Source organism: Ambystoma mexicanum, chromosome 10 (assembly GCF_040938575.1).
Source record: "Ambystoma mexicanum isolate Mex_15411 chromosome 10, UKY_AmexF1_1, whole genome shotgun sequence".
In the NCBI taxonomy this organism is placed as follows: Eukaryota; Metazoa; Chordata; class Amphibia; order Caudata; family Ambystomatidae; genus Ambystoma; species Ambystoma mexicanum.
The window spans coordinates 781,631,613-781,649,702 of NC_090932.1; the positions used below are offsets into that span (position 1 = coordinate 781,631,613).

The 18,090-nt window shown below is 40.2% G+C and overlaps 1 protein-coding gene across 2 annotated transcripts in view; it reads right to left on the minus strand.

Annotated features, from left to right (window-relative positions):
- The window catches only part of CCNL1 (cyclin L1), a 319,029-nt gene that overhangs the window by 265,093 nt on the left and 35,846 nt on the right, over nucleotides 1-18,090 (minus strand). For both annotated transcript variants that reach the window (XM_069618436.1, XM_069618437.1), the window contains exon 3: nucleotides 13,141-13,250. In XM_069618436.1, the coding sequence (XP_069474537.1) occupies nucleotides 13,141-13,250 (110 nt within the window). The remainder of the gene's footprint in view (nucleotides 1-13,140; nucleotides 13,251-18,090) is intronic.

Consider the following 18,090-nt stretch of genomic DNA (forward strand, 5'->3'; position numbering starts at 1 on the left):
AAAAGGCACTAGAGTGCAAACAGTTTAGAGAAGTGAAATCACATGGGCTCGGACAGTAGTTGAAATAGACAAACGAAGATGGTTCTTCAGCATTCTTGGCACATTGCAAGACTGTATGTAGGTCAAGACATGTGCCCAAGCCAACTGCCCATCAATTTTAGATTCTAGCTATGGGCCATCAGTACAGACTTAAAAGATAAAAAAAACTTTATAAGCCAAGATTGTTGAACTAAAAATAAAATATGGAAATACTCAAATAGTTGTAATTGACCCAAGTAAGTTCTTATAGTAAGGCATGGTCTCCTTGAGTACAAAATTAAAATACATTGGGAAATGGGACAATGATTTAGAATGCAACTAACAAAATGTACTCAGTCCTTGGCATGTGAAATCGAAAATGCATTTTAAAAAGCACAACAGTTTTAGAATGATTGAGGTACAGTAAAGTCCAACGCAACAAACTGTCACATTCATAACGAACAATGTTTTTTGTCCAGTCTTTGAACAAGGCATGATAACCTGTTCAGTGGTTGTTAACCACATTGAGAGTTCGCAGCCATCTGGGACAAAGACTGATATGCAAATGCATATTTCCCATCTGTGAAAGGTACAGGGAGCAAAAAGCGTGTGCTGCAAACTCATCTCAGAACAAGTTATCATGCCATGTTCTTTCTGGAGAGGAGCGCCTGCTACCTTTTTTGAAACATGTATTGAGACTATGGGCAAAACCTTTACACTGGCATGATGGTAACATAAGTATACTATGGTCAATAATTAACACCCTGACCTGAATTAAATAAGTTTGCAATCCCCATCAATTTTTAAGCAACTATTTAGAAATTAAACATAAAAACTCCAATTGTACATTTCTCATTGAATTTGTCAAAACAAAAAATATTGAAAATTAGATTTTCCGACTATCTTCCATCAGGTGTTTCTCCTTTCACCACAGGAAATTAACTGTGGGACAGTTCAATAAAAAGAATACATGTTAATTTGAACTGATAATTCGAGTAGGATGTTAAATATAGAAATCTAACATTTTTAGAAATTGTAGATAAGTGGTTTATACATTCAAAAACATTTCTTAAAACATTGAGCCAACAAGTCAGATAATGTGTGTCAAAATTAGAAGTACAGTTCAATTGTAATCAACTCCTGTACTGTTCAGTGTAATGAAAATAAGCCTTCAGACAGCAGAGTGTAAGACATGTAGCCGGTCAGGCAACTTCAGACGCACTTGCGTTCCAGGTTTAGAAGGTGGGGAAAGGTTAAGAAAAACATTAAAAGGCAGAATGAGTGCTGATGGGACCCTAGAGTTTGAGGACTGTTAAGCAGAAAAGAGCAGATTTGCAGATTGCCCATCCCTTCTCGCATTAGAGTAATGCTGAAATGGAGAAAGGATATGCACTTGATACCATTTAAACAGTTCAACTGAAAAAGAAATAAAATACCAAAATGGTGGACATTTTCTGGACTTGTGTCAGACCAGTAAAAATTACAGAAATCACAAAAGAGTAACAGATGCAGAGAGTATTTAACCAGAAGTACAAATAAAGTACACGCGTGTTGACATACTTTCATCCAACATCGGGGAAAATGCTTAAAAAAAATATATAATTTACACCAAAAAATAAAATATTTATCAGGCCAACAATTTCACCAAAATTTTGTGAACGTCTTAACTAGACAAGCTGTTGTCTCAAAAAACATAATAAATAAGAAAACTTTACTGGGAAATACTAATTCCACAGTATTAGAGGAGCAACAATGATCTCACTTGGCTTGGTCAAGGCTTGCTTTCCAGGACATCAGTGAAGAACCTGGATAGTATTTATAAATCGAATGGCGTGTTTACAGCTCCAATTAGGTCATTAACTTTCAGAAGACTGAGCACAAAGTTTGATAAACCTAGCTCAAAGATTCCAGTAGGATGTGTTAGGGAGGGGAGTAAATGGGTGAAAATGGCCATAGGCTTCAATGGGTGAGAAGTAAACACCTACAAGATTTCTGTCCCTCCCCATATACTATTTCCCCTTAGCTGTACTGAAATGCAAACGATTGTTTATAGGTGGCGCTTTACCACCACCTAATAGCCCAAACAAAAAATGTAAACCAATACTGTAGGCATATCCATAATGTTTGCACCTGTCCCAATGGAAGCAAAAAACAATTAGTGCCTGAAAAACAGGAAGTCAAACTTGTGTCCCACCAGACAGTCACATTTGTTAAAAAGATGTACAATGTTGTTGGACCTACAATATACAAGGCTTGCAAAACCTTTGACCACTTGCATAATAGTTTATTAAGGTCGAGAACCATTTCCATGGTGCTCAACCTTGCTGGGGAGTACAATGAAGGTTTGAAACGGATTTAACATTTACTGCAAACTAACTTGGTTTGAAGTAGATGCCAAATTAAAGGTTTGTGTGTGGCTGGCCTCTGGGTGACAGCAGTGTTCTGTGCTAACAGTGGGCTTATGGTGACAATTTAGGGCTGGAAAAAATGTTCGCCAACACTCACCATGGGTCGAGTGCATTTCCCTGAGGTCGAGAAGGTAAACTAAGTTACTCGACCAGCAGGTCTAGTGGGTTTTAAAGAATTTGCAAGGCCCGATACAGAAACAAAAATCTGCCAAACGAACATATTTGACTAGGTGCAAAATTGATATAGAAAAATCAGTGTTGGTAGGCCCGTCAAATGGATGTAGCATGTTGGAACTAAAACGTTCAATAGAACAGGTGTGGGAAAATATTTACAGAGGTAATAACAGCATTTAACATGGCATATCACAATCAATGTTGCAGTGATTATATACATCGTAAATAATTTGCATTAACTGAAAAGTACCAGTTCTTTCTTGGACTACTTTTGAAGTAGGCTCACCTAAAAACTATGGGCTATGACAAGTATTATTAGGGCTAAGAGGGATGTAAATTCAGAAAACGAATTTGTCCAGATATTACAGTTACATCTTTCTTCCTTGCCCCAGTTCTTAGTTTTGAGGTGAAACAACTCAAAAGTAAGGGTGACAGGAAGAAAATAACACCAGGAGAAATAAAAATTGGCACCAAGTAATCCACAACTCCAGCCCTTGGAGTGAAACTTTTTTTCAACAACAAATGACAAGATATTAATTCATTTGTTGAGCTGTACTTGTGAATAAAATATACCAATTGCTCTAAGCTTAGAGTTTCCTGTGTGTCACTACCCTGTAGTTAACTTGGTGTCCTCCCTTTTATCCCCATATGCCTGAAACTAAACTGCGGTTTTTGAACAGAGCTGTTGAATAGATGGCCAGTACCCCCAAAGAATTGATAAAATAGTAATTCTGGTTCACCCATCGTTGAAATGGCTTGTGAACAAAATAATTACAAGTTTGTCTTTGTTATAACTGTTTGGTTCGAATAAATCGCTTATTAAAGAACAAAGTGAATTCAGAGCCTGAAGCTGTGAAAGTTGCAGGAATTAAAAACATGCACAACTGTATTTAAGCAACATGCCCCGAGCAGCAGGGCCTTACCGACTCACGTAATGCCCCGGGGCCCATAGTTATATGTCCCCGCAGCGAGGAGCATATAGCTATTAGTACCCCGGCCCGCAAGATATGGGGCACTAAAAGCATTTTTTTTATGGAGGACCCAAAAAAATAAATAAAAAACATACCTGAATCCCCGGTGGGGGACAAAGATGACATCCAGCTGTGTGGAGGCTCAGAGCAGGGATGGCCCCGCTTCTAGCCTCCTCACTGGCTGAGGGGCTGCCACGCCCCTAAAGGCATGGAATCCCGGCTGAGGGATTCCCGGCCGGGTAATGCCCTCGGCGAGGGCCAATCAGAATGGTCCTTTCATTCCAATTGCGCCCTTGCCGGGTACAAATATGCAATATTACCTAAAGCTGTAGTCAAGTGTGCCTCGTTGAAACAAATGTTACTGTGTTTGATGTTGAGTGGTAGACTTCACCAATTATCAGTTTGAATGGGCCAATGGAAATCTGCCAACATGGAAGAAAATAAGCTAAGAGATCCGTGATTCGGAAATAAACACTACAGTGAAAGCGACATTTTTTAAGATCAACTGAAGCTTGTGGTCACTTTAAATGTGCCTGCTTTCTGAAACAATTTTACTTGGCCAGCCATCAAATAGTAATTCACTGCCTGTGGCTAAGTGGAAGAGATACCTTTATACAACAGTTATTTACTGAAAAGCGAACCACATCCATACATAATGCCATGTTGGCTAGAGATCTCACACCATATCAGTTAATGTACACCACAAAAATGCATATTCTGCAGAACTGAAAAATGTCAGCAGCATATGTGGAATAATGGGTCCACATTTTTTGATTATCAGCACTCACTGGATGTGGACTGTTGTACAAAGTTACAATTCCCAAGTGAATGGATACAAGTAAATGTTTCCGATTAACATTATTTATTCCTCGGGTCAACCTAATAAAAAGGTGGGACTCCCATAAATGACATCTCCAAGAAAGATCTAAACATTATTCCATTACAATTGTAAAGTACCAAAACAAATGATGTCGGTGACACTACAGTAGTACATTGGTACTATAGTGAAACCCGTTTTCATGGTCACATCTAACAAACAAGTAAAAAAAAGAATGGACCTACAATGAAAAGGTAAATAACTTCACATTACAATTAGGGTAATGTATCAGTTATAACGACATTAAAATAATACATTGTTTTTTTTCTCAAAAATAAAACCCCAAACCAATTTCTGTAAAACGTTGTATGTGATTTACTAGTATTGGTGGGTGAGGAGGGGTGTGATGCCAAATTAACTACCCCATTAGTATCTTATGCACCTATCAGCTGACAAATTATGCATAGTGGATGGGGTGTGAGACGGTGTGCTCCTGTAGCCACCAAATCAGTTCCAACTCTAGGTGTACTTCCCTCACTAAGCCATACCGTCCTACAACACTGAAGTGGTGTTATTTTTTCTTTATTTTCAGCCTACAGGCTTGGCAGCATTTTGAATGTGTACCCTTTCATGCATTTCTTGCAAATGTCCTAATTCCAAGTACTGCAAGTTTAAAAGTGTACACCTGGACAGCAAAGACAAAAGCTTAGAACAAGATACAAGAGTTCCTCCATATGGTTCACCAGTGGCCAACCTGTTAGTCCCCGATTCCAGTGACCTGTTTTCAGAACACTGGCTTCTCCTTGGGGGATTTTCGATACTTCGCTCACTGTTGCCATGACGACTGCTTCATCTCTATGTACCACTCCACATCACCCAGGCATTGGTAAATGTAGCTGGTTGCTGTATAGTCGGTTGCAAGGGAAAAAATAATTTAAGTCAATAATATGCACAGATAAAGAAGGGTACAGAGCATGACATTTAAAAACATACCAATAAATGAGGCAGCCATGTTTGTTTACAGCTAAAATCTGCATGCGAAAAAAAAATACTTATGCACCTGTAAAAACACCCCACACACATTCCAGAAAGGACAGATAACTGCCAAAGTTGATGGCAACATAGCGCAATAGGCAGCGTAATAATCAGAAAGGACATAAACAGTCACCCTGCATGGGGAAAAGCAGCATTTCTAAATAACGTAGATGTCGCTATACTGCCCCTAGGAAATCTTGGAGGAGGGGGGGAATGTTACTTGCCAGATTTAACAATGACTTTATGAAAAGGGTTGGGCTTGGAGTGCTTTTTAACTGGGCCAATAACAGCCTGTGGAACCTGCCAATGGGGTACAAGCTAAGGTTTCAGGGGTGAGATAGGCCCTCTATAGCTTCAGAGGAACAACTCAAAGAAAAATCCTGAAGGACTCTCCAGGATGGTGTACGGCTTGGTTTATACAGGTTGTACATCAATCGCAGTTTGCTAGATTGAAGAGCAATGCAGGAAATTCCAACTGTTCTTTGTGGTTGAACAGCTGGAGGAATTCAACAAGTACTGTATTTGAACAGATATTGGCTCACTGTTCAAATGAATGAGAACCTACAACTGGTGGATTTTTCAATCGATAACCCTAAAAGTGAGTTGGGGGTTTAGGTCATTATGAAGCACTGAAACACCCACAACTAAAGAGTTGTGGGCACTTGTCAACCGTTACTTTATCTACATTTTCTAGGGGACCTGCAGAAGGGAGACTAGGAAAGGCATCTGTAAGCAGAGGGGCAGCTTTTATGATGGGATGTCATATAGTTGTAAAGCAAGTGACTGGACAGAGTCTGCTCTAAACTATGTGGTATATTATTTGCCAAAAGCTATCAACAAGGCCCTACCTAACAATTAGCAGCCTTGGATGCCATTGATCAATGGATGTTTCTGTAGGCTTTCAAGTAGTCATCAAAAAATTAGGGGATATGGGGAGTAGCAGGGAGACGGTTGTGCAATATTTAATAAAGTTACATTGCACAACATCCCACCAATGGCTACTTCAATGCTATCTCCTGCATAGCCAAGAAAACAAAGATTTTACAGAGGAAAGGAAATGTTGAATCCGATTAAGTTGTGTCTTTCAACAGTTCTACCTCAATTTGTCTCAGCCACAGCAAAGCAGTGTGAAAAAGGTTGTTTGAAGGCGGAACTTACGTTCAGGTGGGATGGAAAGTTAGTAATCTGATAATCTTTGTGTTGTCCTCGTCCATAAAGAAAGATTTAACGCTAAATTTGTGGACAGCAAGTGAATGCATTTTTGTAGCACCATGTCATTTTGCTGGGAAAAGGCAAGAGGCATGTGAAAAGGTAATTCTGCAGGCAGTTTGTGGATTTTTGAAGCACATGAACTTATGAATATCCAGGAACAAACGTCCAGCCTAAAAAAATAAATGCAAGCCACACTGTTGGGAGATCCGCCTGTCTTTTTTAGCAAAGTAATTTGGCTTTGATCAAGTGAGAATACTAATTCGGTCTCATCCAAAGATGTACCGAAAGAAAAGCAATAGATGTAGACTTGCCACCCACTCAATGTAGTGAGAAACAAAGCTGGCAGTTCGGCATTCAGGGGCAATTTAAACCACCAAATGGGGACCTTCCAAAATAATGCCAAAACATGGTGAGCTAATACAAAGCATTAGGCCTCTTAATGATGGTTAATGGGAGGATATGGCCAATAACAAGAACCTAATCGTTCCATGTGGTAGGACAGACTGCACAGGCATTCCAGTGCTGCCACAGATCCCACACCTAAATATTAAAATGTAGAGGATCAAACCATGGAGAATACATGTAAAAAGAAGAGCCTACTAGATGAGGATATGGTTTGCCCTACAGGCAGTGTCCGGCACTCCTTACAAGGAGATCTTCCAGAAGCTACATAAAATATAAATGGGACATTCAACCATATTAACATATCAGGTTTTGCTGGATGCCACACTACAGATCATTCCAATTGCTGATCATATTAGAGCCTCAACAAAGTCAAACTGGAATAGTAACACTGAGACGGCTTATTCAAATGTACACCACAGAAATCAAAGTAAGAAGTTCTTATAGTCAGGTAACTTAGTTCACACCCCATCTAACATAATTGGGGGTGGGGAGGTGATCAAACATACATTTGTTCCTCAGAGGAAAGATGAAGCAGAATAGTACGTAATCAATGAAGACTTTTGGAACCTGGAAAAATCGCCTTTAAGTAAACCTGATGTAGAGCACTTCAAATGTGTTTAGGCTTTGAAGTGACAATTTTTACTCAAGAACACTGCAACCCTTTTAGAAATAAAACCTGAAGGGAAAGTTGCATGGACCCTTTTAAAACTTTGCGTAACTAGCTGAACATCTTGCTAACTGTGTTCAATGAGAAATTAAAAGCAACATATAGTACGTAAAGTTCCATCAGTTCCTTCAACGTATAATTGCAAACCAGGGAGGAAATGGGCGGGTGGTGTTTAGTAGAGGCGGAATTGAATGCAGGTAGTTTAAGATTCAACGTAACAGACCAACAATATTGCCAGTCATGCCAATGAGTTGCTAAAGAAAGCATGTAGAAAAATACTGGCAAACCCAATCCACTGTTCGGTCAGAGGAGCAAAGCAGAATTCTGTTAATTGACCAATTAAACCAAAAACCCTAACTTACGTTTGCCTTAAAACTCAGATGAAGGACTCCAAAGTTTATTATAAAAATAAAAAAAAAATAAGTGATTTGCCTTCCAAAGTAGGTTCTCTGTATTTCATCTCATCTGTGGTAAGGGACAACAGTCAAAGCATCTAGTTTAGGTTTTAAAATTCTGGAGCCAATAAAGAACACATTTAAGGGGGTTACAAAACTAGTCAGATGAGATGAACTGGATATTTATACAGGGCTTAAGCCAAACAACCTTACACAGAATTTTACATACAATAATCACCCACCCAAACTTGGTACTCATTTATCACCCTCAGAAGGATGATAGGCTCAGTTAGCCATGCCAAGATTTGAAAATAGTGCACCTGCAGATCATACATAGAGCACAGAGTGCTAAACCCGCTGAGGTAGCTTACTGAGATTCAAGAGGCGCTAAAGAAATACCTACCATACATAACCAATGGCTAGGTGAGGAAGAAAATGTGACTTAGGATAGTGAGATCACATGATTTGAGAATATAGGGGCACAATCAAATGTGAGAGCATTACATACTAGGTGTGGAAAAGGACCATTACCAGATTGTGCAAGGAGTTTGGTTTAATTGTTTAACAAAGCAACATTATCTGCCTCGGTGATACAGGTCACAATGCATCAGTCTCACAATATAGGATTATTGCTCACAAGAGAACCTGCATTTATGAGCATGTACTTGCACACCTCCGATATTCACGGACTATCTAGTGGCCTTAGAGCACTTTCAACAATAATTTGCCCTTATTACAACAAGATGCAAAATGTCCGATTGCACTTCAAGCAAAGTACACATACGCTGTGCAGTACCTATGCACTAACGGCACCTAGTCAATTGTTTAATGAACTAGACAACTTCTGATAAAAGAAACTTTAAATTGGCTAAGTTGCACTCCAGTGAACTTTAAGCGAGTTGATTAAACCTATTAATATAATCTGATCTAGGTCATGAAATCAAAAGTAAGATCCGTGTAGCATCCATGACACCAGCAGGTGTTGGGTTTGCGTGTGCCAGTCTCTCCATGGGGTGGTATTGGAAAGGCAGCTCAGCCAGCCAGCCTTGGAGACACTACTACAGAACGGCCATAAGGTGAATGGCATGGCCTCCCTTATAGTGAAGAGATTTGCTCTTTAGATGTTGCGTATAGAGTCAAGCATAGAAAGGTCATATTCCATTTTTACCTGGGATGTTCTTTAATTTTAGATTTGTGCATATAAGCCTTCAAACGTTTTCAGTGCTGAATCTCTCCATTTGCAGTCTTAGCCAGTGATTAGTGGTGCAACAAGCATCACTAAACACCACAGGAGCACTTCGAATTGAGCTTAGAAGTCAGTTTCTCACATCCTGGAGATACAGTCCACAACAGCAGCATAAACCTGGCATTTGGTCTTCCTTTGGTGAATGTGTGAGTCTTAAAATTTAAATTAAGCTGGAGCTCCACTGGATGGGACTAACTCTAAATTAAAAGAATTCATGAATGCCTGCCACAATCATTCTATGGATAGTCGGTCAAAGACAGATATATGGGGACACGCTTCAAGTTAGCTGCTAAGTCTAACTGTTGAACCTGCAGTCAGTTTTGAAAACACTAGGACATTTCAGATCAAACGTTACTTTTGACATAGCTAACGTTACACTGGAAACGTGCAGAATGTATAACTAGAGTCCCCATAAGTTAAGTTTGTGCAGAACTAGTTGAGATGGTTTAATAAGGGCTAGGGGAACAAGAGTAGTTGCTTAATATTTTTGGGCCGAATGGCAATATAAGATATATATCCGGATATTGTTTATGTGGGTTAAGTGCTCAGTTTTAAGCCGCCAGCTACACGTGAGATGTCAACACACCTTTATTTAGAAGACATTGATTGAAATAAAGTGCAAATACAGGTTTCCTCTTCCTGTTTGAGAATACACAAAGCTGTGTAAATATCAAAATGTAAAAACAAAAATTGCATATGTGAAGTAAAGATGTATATATCTGGATGTTAAAGATTCTCATCCTATATAGATTTTGAAAATATATAGGTATCTCCAAAACTCGATACATCAGCCAGCCCTCTTGAGCTGCAAGTAAGTGTTTGGCATTCATTCAGTTTGGGCAGGCAACCCACCACTGAAGCCCTATCAGATAAGGCAGCGTTAGCAATTTAGCCTCAAAGATCAACTGCTAGTCATTTGATTGCTAAGTAACCGATTGTGTGTGTAGAATCTTTCAAGAGAGGAAACCGGGTCACCCGTCTCCTCGCTCAGATTGAAAAAAGGTCCACAGGGCTGGTTACCAAAGAAAATTATCTGACTTATTCCAGAGTTAAATAGGAGTCAGAAGTAGATCATACTAACTTTTCTGTTAATCAAATACCCCTCGCAAGGTTTAAATCTAGGGTAAGTCAAAGCTACTCATGGCAGCTTTGTGAATTGGGCCCCACATCCTATGAATAAACCAAAAAGTAAGATCATTTATTTGCACTTCGAGACACTTGGTTTAAGAGTAGTTACTTAACCAATGTGCATTAAAATAGGGTTTAAATGGATATATTTAATGAATATGTACTTTTTAACCAACTTGGCAATAGTAGTTTCAGGAACTGGTGTATTTTTGCGATGTTCTCTAAAATGGTGAAAATGGGTACACCTTGCGTGGAGCTTTATTTTTGAAATGCCCACTGGAATTGAGAAGCCAGTACTTCAGCATTACAATGTGTTTACATTTCAAAAGCATACATTATTTTATTAAAAAGGGTGTGCACATGTCAGAAAATTCTTTCTAGGGTTGTCCCGCTCTAGAGAAGCACCATGTGGGGCACAACTAATGACAAAGATCCACCATGAGTGTCTGGAAAGCAAATTGTACAAGACAATACATTTTTTAGTCATTACTGGTAAGCATGTGCTAATATTTTTCTTAAAGAAGTGGGTGCTTAAGCTTTAGTTCGCCTAAAGTTCATAGCAATACCACTACCGTTAAACAAAAAAGGTCTCTCTTGGTAAAGACATGCTTGTCAATTAAAAGAAAAAAAAGGTATATTGTTGTTCCCACCCATCTTCTTTTAACAAAAAGCTAAGACATTTGTTTCTAACATTCCAAATAAAATGTACCACCAATCCAAAAAAATAAATAATACTTGGTCTATAATTTACATCATTAGCACGGTGGGCAAGTGGCTTATACTTAGTTGTCCCCATTCTGAACATACCCAATTTTGGAAAGGAAACATATCTGTAAACACACACCCAAACAAACTAGTCTCATGAGCTTTAATGTAGTCCGAAAATGCTTCCTCTTGTATCACATTTTTTTCTTCTTCTTCGACTACATTGTCTCTTAGTAAACTGCAGGCCTGGTATGAGCCATCTGCTTCAGACGTGTGATAATTTGACATGAGATACTGTCCTTTATGGACCACATTGCCAACACTTTTAGATTTGTTACCATATACGAATGGCTTGGTTGGGTTACCTACTAGTTTTTTTTTAGAATTGTATTTGTATAGTACCCCTATTCCAGTAGGATCCTTACGCGTGGGTTTTACCCATATTACACACACATAAAATATATATTTTTTTTTCTTTCAAGTCCAACACACATGTATCATGCCTCCCTCCGGTGACCATTAAAGTAAGTGTTCTAAAACTAGGGAAGACGCCAACTGGACAGACTAGGTTCCAACCTTTTCAATGGAACATGTCACCGAGATGGGTTTGAGAAAATTAACATTTCAAAAAGGCAATTCAAAACCCTTTTCTCAACTAGTTAGGAATTGACTCACAATCTCGTTTGACTAATCATAATAGTGTGTCAAAAGCAACTTCGTAATATGCACATTGTAATGATGGTATGTGGTGATTAGAATTGCTTGAAAGTACACCTTCAAACAAACTCAAAACCACAATGTTCTACTTAGTCGTTTGAAGAAAGGTTATACATAATCATTTGTGAAAACCGATTTCTTACATCTAACCAACAGCTCAACACAAACAGTCAGAAATGGGCTATATGAAGGGATTGTTAGATTGGAATTTATTAAATTGGGACCAAAACAGTGCTATTACAAAATAATGCATAGTTTAAGGCAAAGACACCGACATCCACAGTGCATCCTTACCCGAGAGGAAAATGTTTCAAACGTTTGTTGGGGCCAAACGGGCATTTAATTAGTTGATTCAATTATTTTTCTAAATTTAGCATACAGGCCCTTTACTACCTAGCAGTTAGACTAATGAAAATGCGGATCAGAAAACCACCTTTTTAAAAAGAAATCAATAACTTTACATCGAAGGTAAAGTTCTTTTGAGAAAAGAAAAAAAACAGGCGTTACTACTATCTGTCGTAGGCTTCGAAATCTGACTCCCCAACAAGAGTAGACTTATTTGGGGCATGCACAGTAACTAAAACAGAAACTCCTGGTGGTGGAAAGGGGAAGCATCAACTGAAACAATCATGCTCCTTTAATGCACAATTTATTTCAGAGTTGGCCAAATATGGATCACTGTAAGAAAAGGGATTTAAATAGGCATTAAATATGGAAAACCCGTATGCAAACGAGGCACAGTTCTCAAATAAAAAAAAAGTTACTTACAGAAAACACTCTTGAAATATTAAGCTTGGCCATGGTTTCTGGTTATCAAATAAAAATGCAGGGCATGATGGCTCAACAGAAAAGGACCAGGCATACAATAATACATGGTTACAGGATCTTCTCAGGCTAAAGATGACATCCATCCACTAATCATGCCAAAATAATAATTAAAACAATAAAATAATAAACAATGTCATGCCTTAAATGAGAACATTCTTGAACACGGACAAAGGCTAACAGGCCTAACTCAAACAGGTGTTTAGTGGAGAGCCATTTTAAAATGCATATTATCCCAACCAAAAACCAGTCCAATTATGGTATAGGGATGCTACAAGGAATTTTACGTGCCAAACCAGGATTACTCCTCAGATGGCTGCATCACTGAAATCTATGTACAGACAGCCTCAAATGAAACTTGTATAAACTGGATTGTGAATGTTATGCACATTGTAATATTAATATAGGTTGTCTTACCTTTTTCCTCTTAACTGCCGTAAATGATGAAAAACGTTTATTACATCTCTTATACGTCGAGGTGCTTCTTCAATTTTTGAAGCAAGATTAATGCAAGCCATGGCAACAATCTAAAAAAGAAGCCATTTGGATAAAAAAAAAACAGATTCCAGGTTTACTGACGTCTCAAATTGTACACTGGATTCAAATTAGCAAATGGCACATTAGTAACGCACATGAAAATATTATAAAACAGTTACAAGGGCATACACAAAAATAACAGATTAATTTAATGACATGAAGGTTTGTAAATGGAGGAAAGATGGTTTGAAACACTTCATAGGACTTTTTTTTTTAAATGGTCATTTGAATATTCAATGCACGCAAAAGAAAAAACACTGACCTCAGTAGCACTCTAATGGTACAGAAAACATACTAGACTACAGGCCCATTGTATCATTTTAGCAATTATTAACCTACTGAAACTAGATTGGTTTTATAACAAACTACCTACTCATTGGCATACTTGATAAGAGCAAATATATGCAGAAGTTTATTTGTTTAGATATCACCATGTCAAACGATTAAGAAAAATCTTTACTGCTCAGGCATATCCACACATGTGCAATAGGTAGGAAGGGTAAAACTGCTTTACAAAAGCTTGCAGACCAGGAATTTAAGTGCTCGCTCATGATTGGGAGGGGAGAAAAAGCAATTAAAGAGGCGATTACTGAAGAGCTGGGAAGAGATACAGTTTTAGGAGCACTAGTCCAAGTCAGCCACAGTGAACACATTAAAGTGTTGCTGCTTTGGATGCTCTAAACACTCTTGCATTGAGGCACCGGTCACTAGAACATCAGGCTGAAAAACTTTAGGAAGAATCAGAAATACACATTTTAGATCTGGCACCTCAAAGGACAGTACAAGTGGGCAATATCGGATGTTTATTGTATGCCAAACTACACTTTGATGTTAATGGCCGAGCACTTACAAAACAATGTTAAAGCTCAAATTCTTAACTTAAAAGGCAAGCACATGTTATGTGAACTGTTAAAACAGGAGAAAATTCCTTACCTAAATCACTTATTTGAAATACAGTAACGGGTTTCACTGTCTGATAAGTTACTTTTTTTTAAATAATCAAAATCGTTAAAGAAATCGCCACAATGAATAAAAACACACAGGTTACCAATTAGACCAATTTTACTCGCAACAACATTGCTTGAATGAGACATCGTCCAAAGAAAGATAACATATGCGCAGTTCCAAAGTGCAATTTCAAATTATTAACCAAGGAAACGTCTCTGCACCATTTTGGCAAAGAGAAAGGGTGGGGCTCCGGTGGTCAGACTGGCATAAGGTACAGAAAATACAATAATTTACATTCTACAAGTAGTAACATTTACTTCTTTCTGTATGCCATAGCCCAATTCTTATTAAGATTTCAAAGTAGACAGAAAGCCATATGATCAGGTGGGAACAAGTGGCCATCTAATCCGAATAGGAATAGCCAAAAAGGTTTTTCAGCACGGCTTAAACTTGGAATCAATACTGGAACAGACAGTTAACACAAAGCTTGTGCAAAGGAAGTGTGTGGCTGGCCACATGTCTGTTCTGCTGGTGAATGGACCTGATGTTTGTATTCTGCAGAGTTGCAGTTTGGAAATTCACTCCTGTGATGTATTTGGGTCTACCCTGTCAACAGTGGCAGCGCAAAGCGTGCAAAGGTATCGTCTGTGGTCGGGGCGGAGTGCGCATGGGTTGTAGGGCGGGAGAAGCACAACGGGCGCGAGGAAAAGACCATAACTTTTCCTGTTGCTTCAGTGTTGCGACCCCCACTGCTGGAGCGGGAGGAATAATGGACTGCACCATACCTTATAAGAGTTGGAAAACCATGTTATGTTAAACGCCCTAGAAATTCCGACCCTTAACATGATCTCAAGCTAATTTTCAAGTTTATATGGTACAGATACACACACTTAAGCTGAGTGACTTGAAAATTCATCTGGAATATCTGGCTGATCGCATTAGTGGGTTTACCTCCACAGTGATTCTATTATAAATGAAGTGGCTAAACCCCCGGCAGTCCCACCGGCTGTGCAAGGGCAAAAAGCTGCGTATTACTTTTTTTACAACTTTATTTTTGGGTTTTCCAACAATTCCAAATACACCACCACCCAAAGGGGGTGTAACCACTATTGCGCCCCGATGACACCACCCTCTCCCTCCCCCCCAGCCGTCCACAGTTTATAATAGATTATCTTATCTCCTCGTGATTTCACTTTGATTCGAGCTTCTTCGCAGTTGGGTTGACCGGCCGGCGGCCTAAATTTCTCCTTAGGTTTGAGTTGGTGAAACTGAGCTGTCCGATGCAGAAAGTAGATATGCTACGTAAGGGCCCCAGATGTCAGGGGGCAGTGTCCTAATGAACTTACGTCCTAACAATACAGTACATCTCGCCCCCACGTCATGGCCACTCTCCTGCGTGCCAACACTAGCAGGAGAGCTGTGAGTTTTCTTGTCGCAGGTGGGAGATGCCTAGTCAGCCCGAGCAAAGCTACCGTGGGAATGTGTGATGGTCCTCTCCGATTATTGAAGCTGTTGTCTGAAGAACCGTGCCACCTCGGGGCAGTCCCAGGCTAGATATAAGACGTCTGCTCCTGGGACGCCACACCTTTCACAAGAAGCTGTTGATTCCGGTCGTTGGGCGCATTTTATGGCCGGGGTAAAGTACGTTTGATGAAAGCAGTTAAAGTGGATTTGCTTAAAGCGTGCGTTTATCGCCACTTTGTGGGTTTGTCGAAGAATGCACGTCCAGTCTTCGTCAGGTATTGTGGCTTGTATATATTTTTTCCCACCTTTCTTTTGTGCGAGGATTGGTCCGTGTGGTTTCCTCTAGGAGGGACCTGTATATCGTTGAGACTAGTCTGCCCTCGCCCTGTGCCTGAATGGCACTGTGCAGGAGACCCCATGAGGATGGCTGGTGCAGGAACGACGAAAAAAGTGTTAAGAGCATAGCGAAGTCTAAAGTATACGAATGTGTCAACGGGTGTATTGCTCCCTTTCTCTCTGGCTTGTTGGGGCGTTATAAATTTGTCTTCGATGAACAAGTCTTCTAGGGTCTGTAGGTATAGTTTGTATGCCCATTGGTGAAAAACTGTCTCCCTGGTTAGGGGGGACCCCTGGTATGAACAGGCAGTAGAGGGGAGAATCTAGTCTATATATTGCATTTTTGTGCCATCTTTTTCCAGATTGGAGTATGTTGATAGGACTATGTTCATCGTAGCTTGCGGCACTGGGAGATGACCAATAATGACAGCTCTTAGTAAATTGGGAGATGCAAGGGCCCTTTCTATTTGGGACGTGTGGTCTGATGAAGTGTGGGGCGTACCAGTAACTGAGAAACTGCCTGGGCTGCCCAATAGTATCTCTCTAGATCGGGGAGTGTCATGCCTCCCTGGGCTAAGGGTAGAATAAGCGTTGCATAAGCTACTCTTGCTGGTCTGCCTGCCCACAGTAGTTAGAGGATCAGACTTCTGATTCTTTTCAAAAAGGATTGAGGTAATAGTAGGGGCATATTGACAAACAAGTAAAGTAGCACCACCATTTTTACCAGCAAGACTCTACCCCACAGTGTTAGTGGGAGCGCACGCCACCTGTGTACTTGCTCAGGAGTGATCCCAGTGTTTTCTCATAGTTGTCTATGAATATGTCATGGTGGCTACAGGACAATGAGATTCCTCAAGTACCTGACATGGGCGACTTCCCATTTTAACCTGTAATAGTCTGCACATTTTCTGGTGTCGGCGTCAGGGGGAAAATCATTGATGTAGTGTGGTTAATCTTCAGGCCGGATATGGCGCCAAATTTAATGACTTTGCGCATGATGGGATTCAAGTTTTCGCTTGGGTCGTGGATAAAGAGGACTATGTCGTCGGCATAAAGGGAAATGACCAATTTGTGGGGTCCCAGGGTGAGGCCTCTTTGTATCTGCCGGGATCGTAGCCCTGATGCGTAGCCCTGATGATAGGGGTTCCATTATTAAGACGAATATCAAAGCCGAGAGTGGGCAACCTTGTCTGGTCCCTCGTAAGACTATTTGTAGATTTTGTATTTCCTAGGATGATGGAGGATTGAGGGCCGTTATACAACAGGGAGACCAGTTTGATAAAGTAGCTCCCCAGGCCCATCTGCTTGAGTACCGCAAAGAGAGATGGCCATTCGAAGGAGTCGAACGCCTTCTCTTCGTCAAGTAGGACTGCAATTGCCTGCTGCGTGGGATCAAGTGCCTCCATTACCCCAAACATTCTTCTGATGCCGAATGTTGTGCAACGCATGGGAACAAATCCGGCCTGGATTGCCCAGCACCAGTCTGGGCATGAGAGGAAGTAATCTGGCAGTGAGGATATTGGCCAGGATCTTGCTGTCAAGATTAATCAACGAGATTGGTCTATGACCGCACATTCTTCGGGGGGTTTGCCTACTTTATGTAGAAGTATCACATTGGCTTCAGAGGGTTGGTGGCAGGGTCGCCCGTGCGAGTGCTTCTTCATAGACTCAAGAGGAGTGGGCCACTGTGCCTGTGGGACCCAGGGTTTTGGTGTTGGGTAGGGTTTATATGGTTTGTATTATTTCTTCTGTTGAAATGGGCAAGTTCAGTGGTTCACGCAGGTCCCCCTCTACCCAGTAGAGTTCAATGTCGTTTACGTAGCCTTGTAATGTTTGGGGGTCTGGTGTGTTTGGAGCTGCAGAGCTCCTGATAGGAGCAGAATGTATGAACAATTTCCTCTTCAGTGTATACTAGTGTGCCCTATGCAGTGCATATTCTTTCTACTCTGGTGGGTTTGCTATTTGTGGCAATTAGGCAAGCTCCTGGTTTCTGACCTTCGCCATATTGGAGAATTTGATGTCCTTGGTTTAAAAATGTTAACTCACGTTCAGCTAAGGTTCTGAACCTCAGCAGTAGTTCTT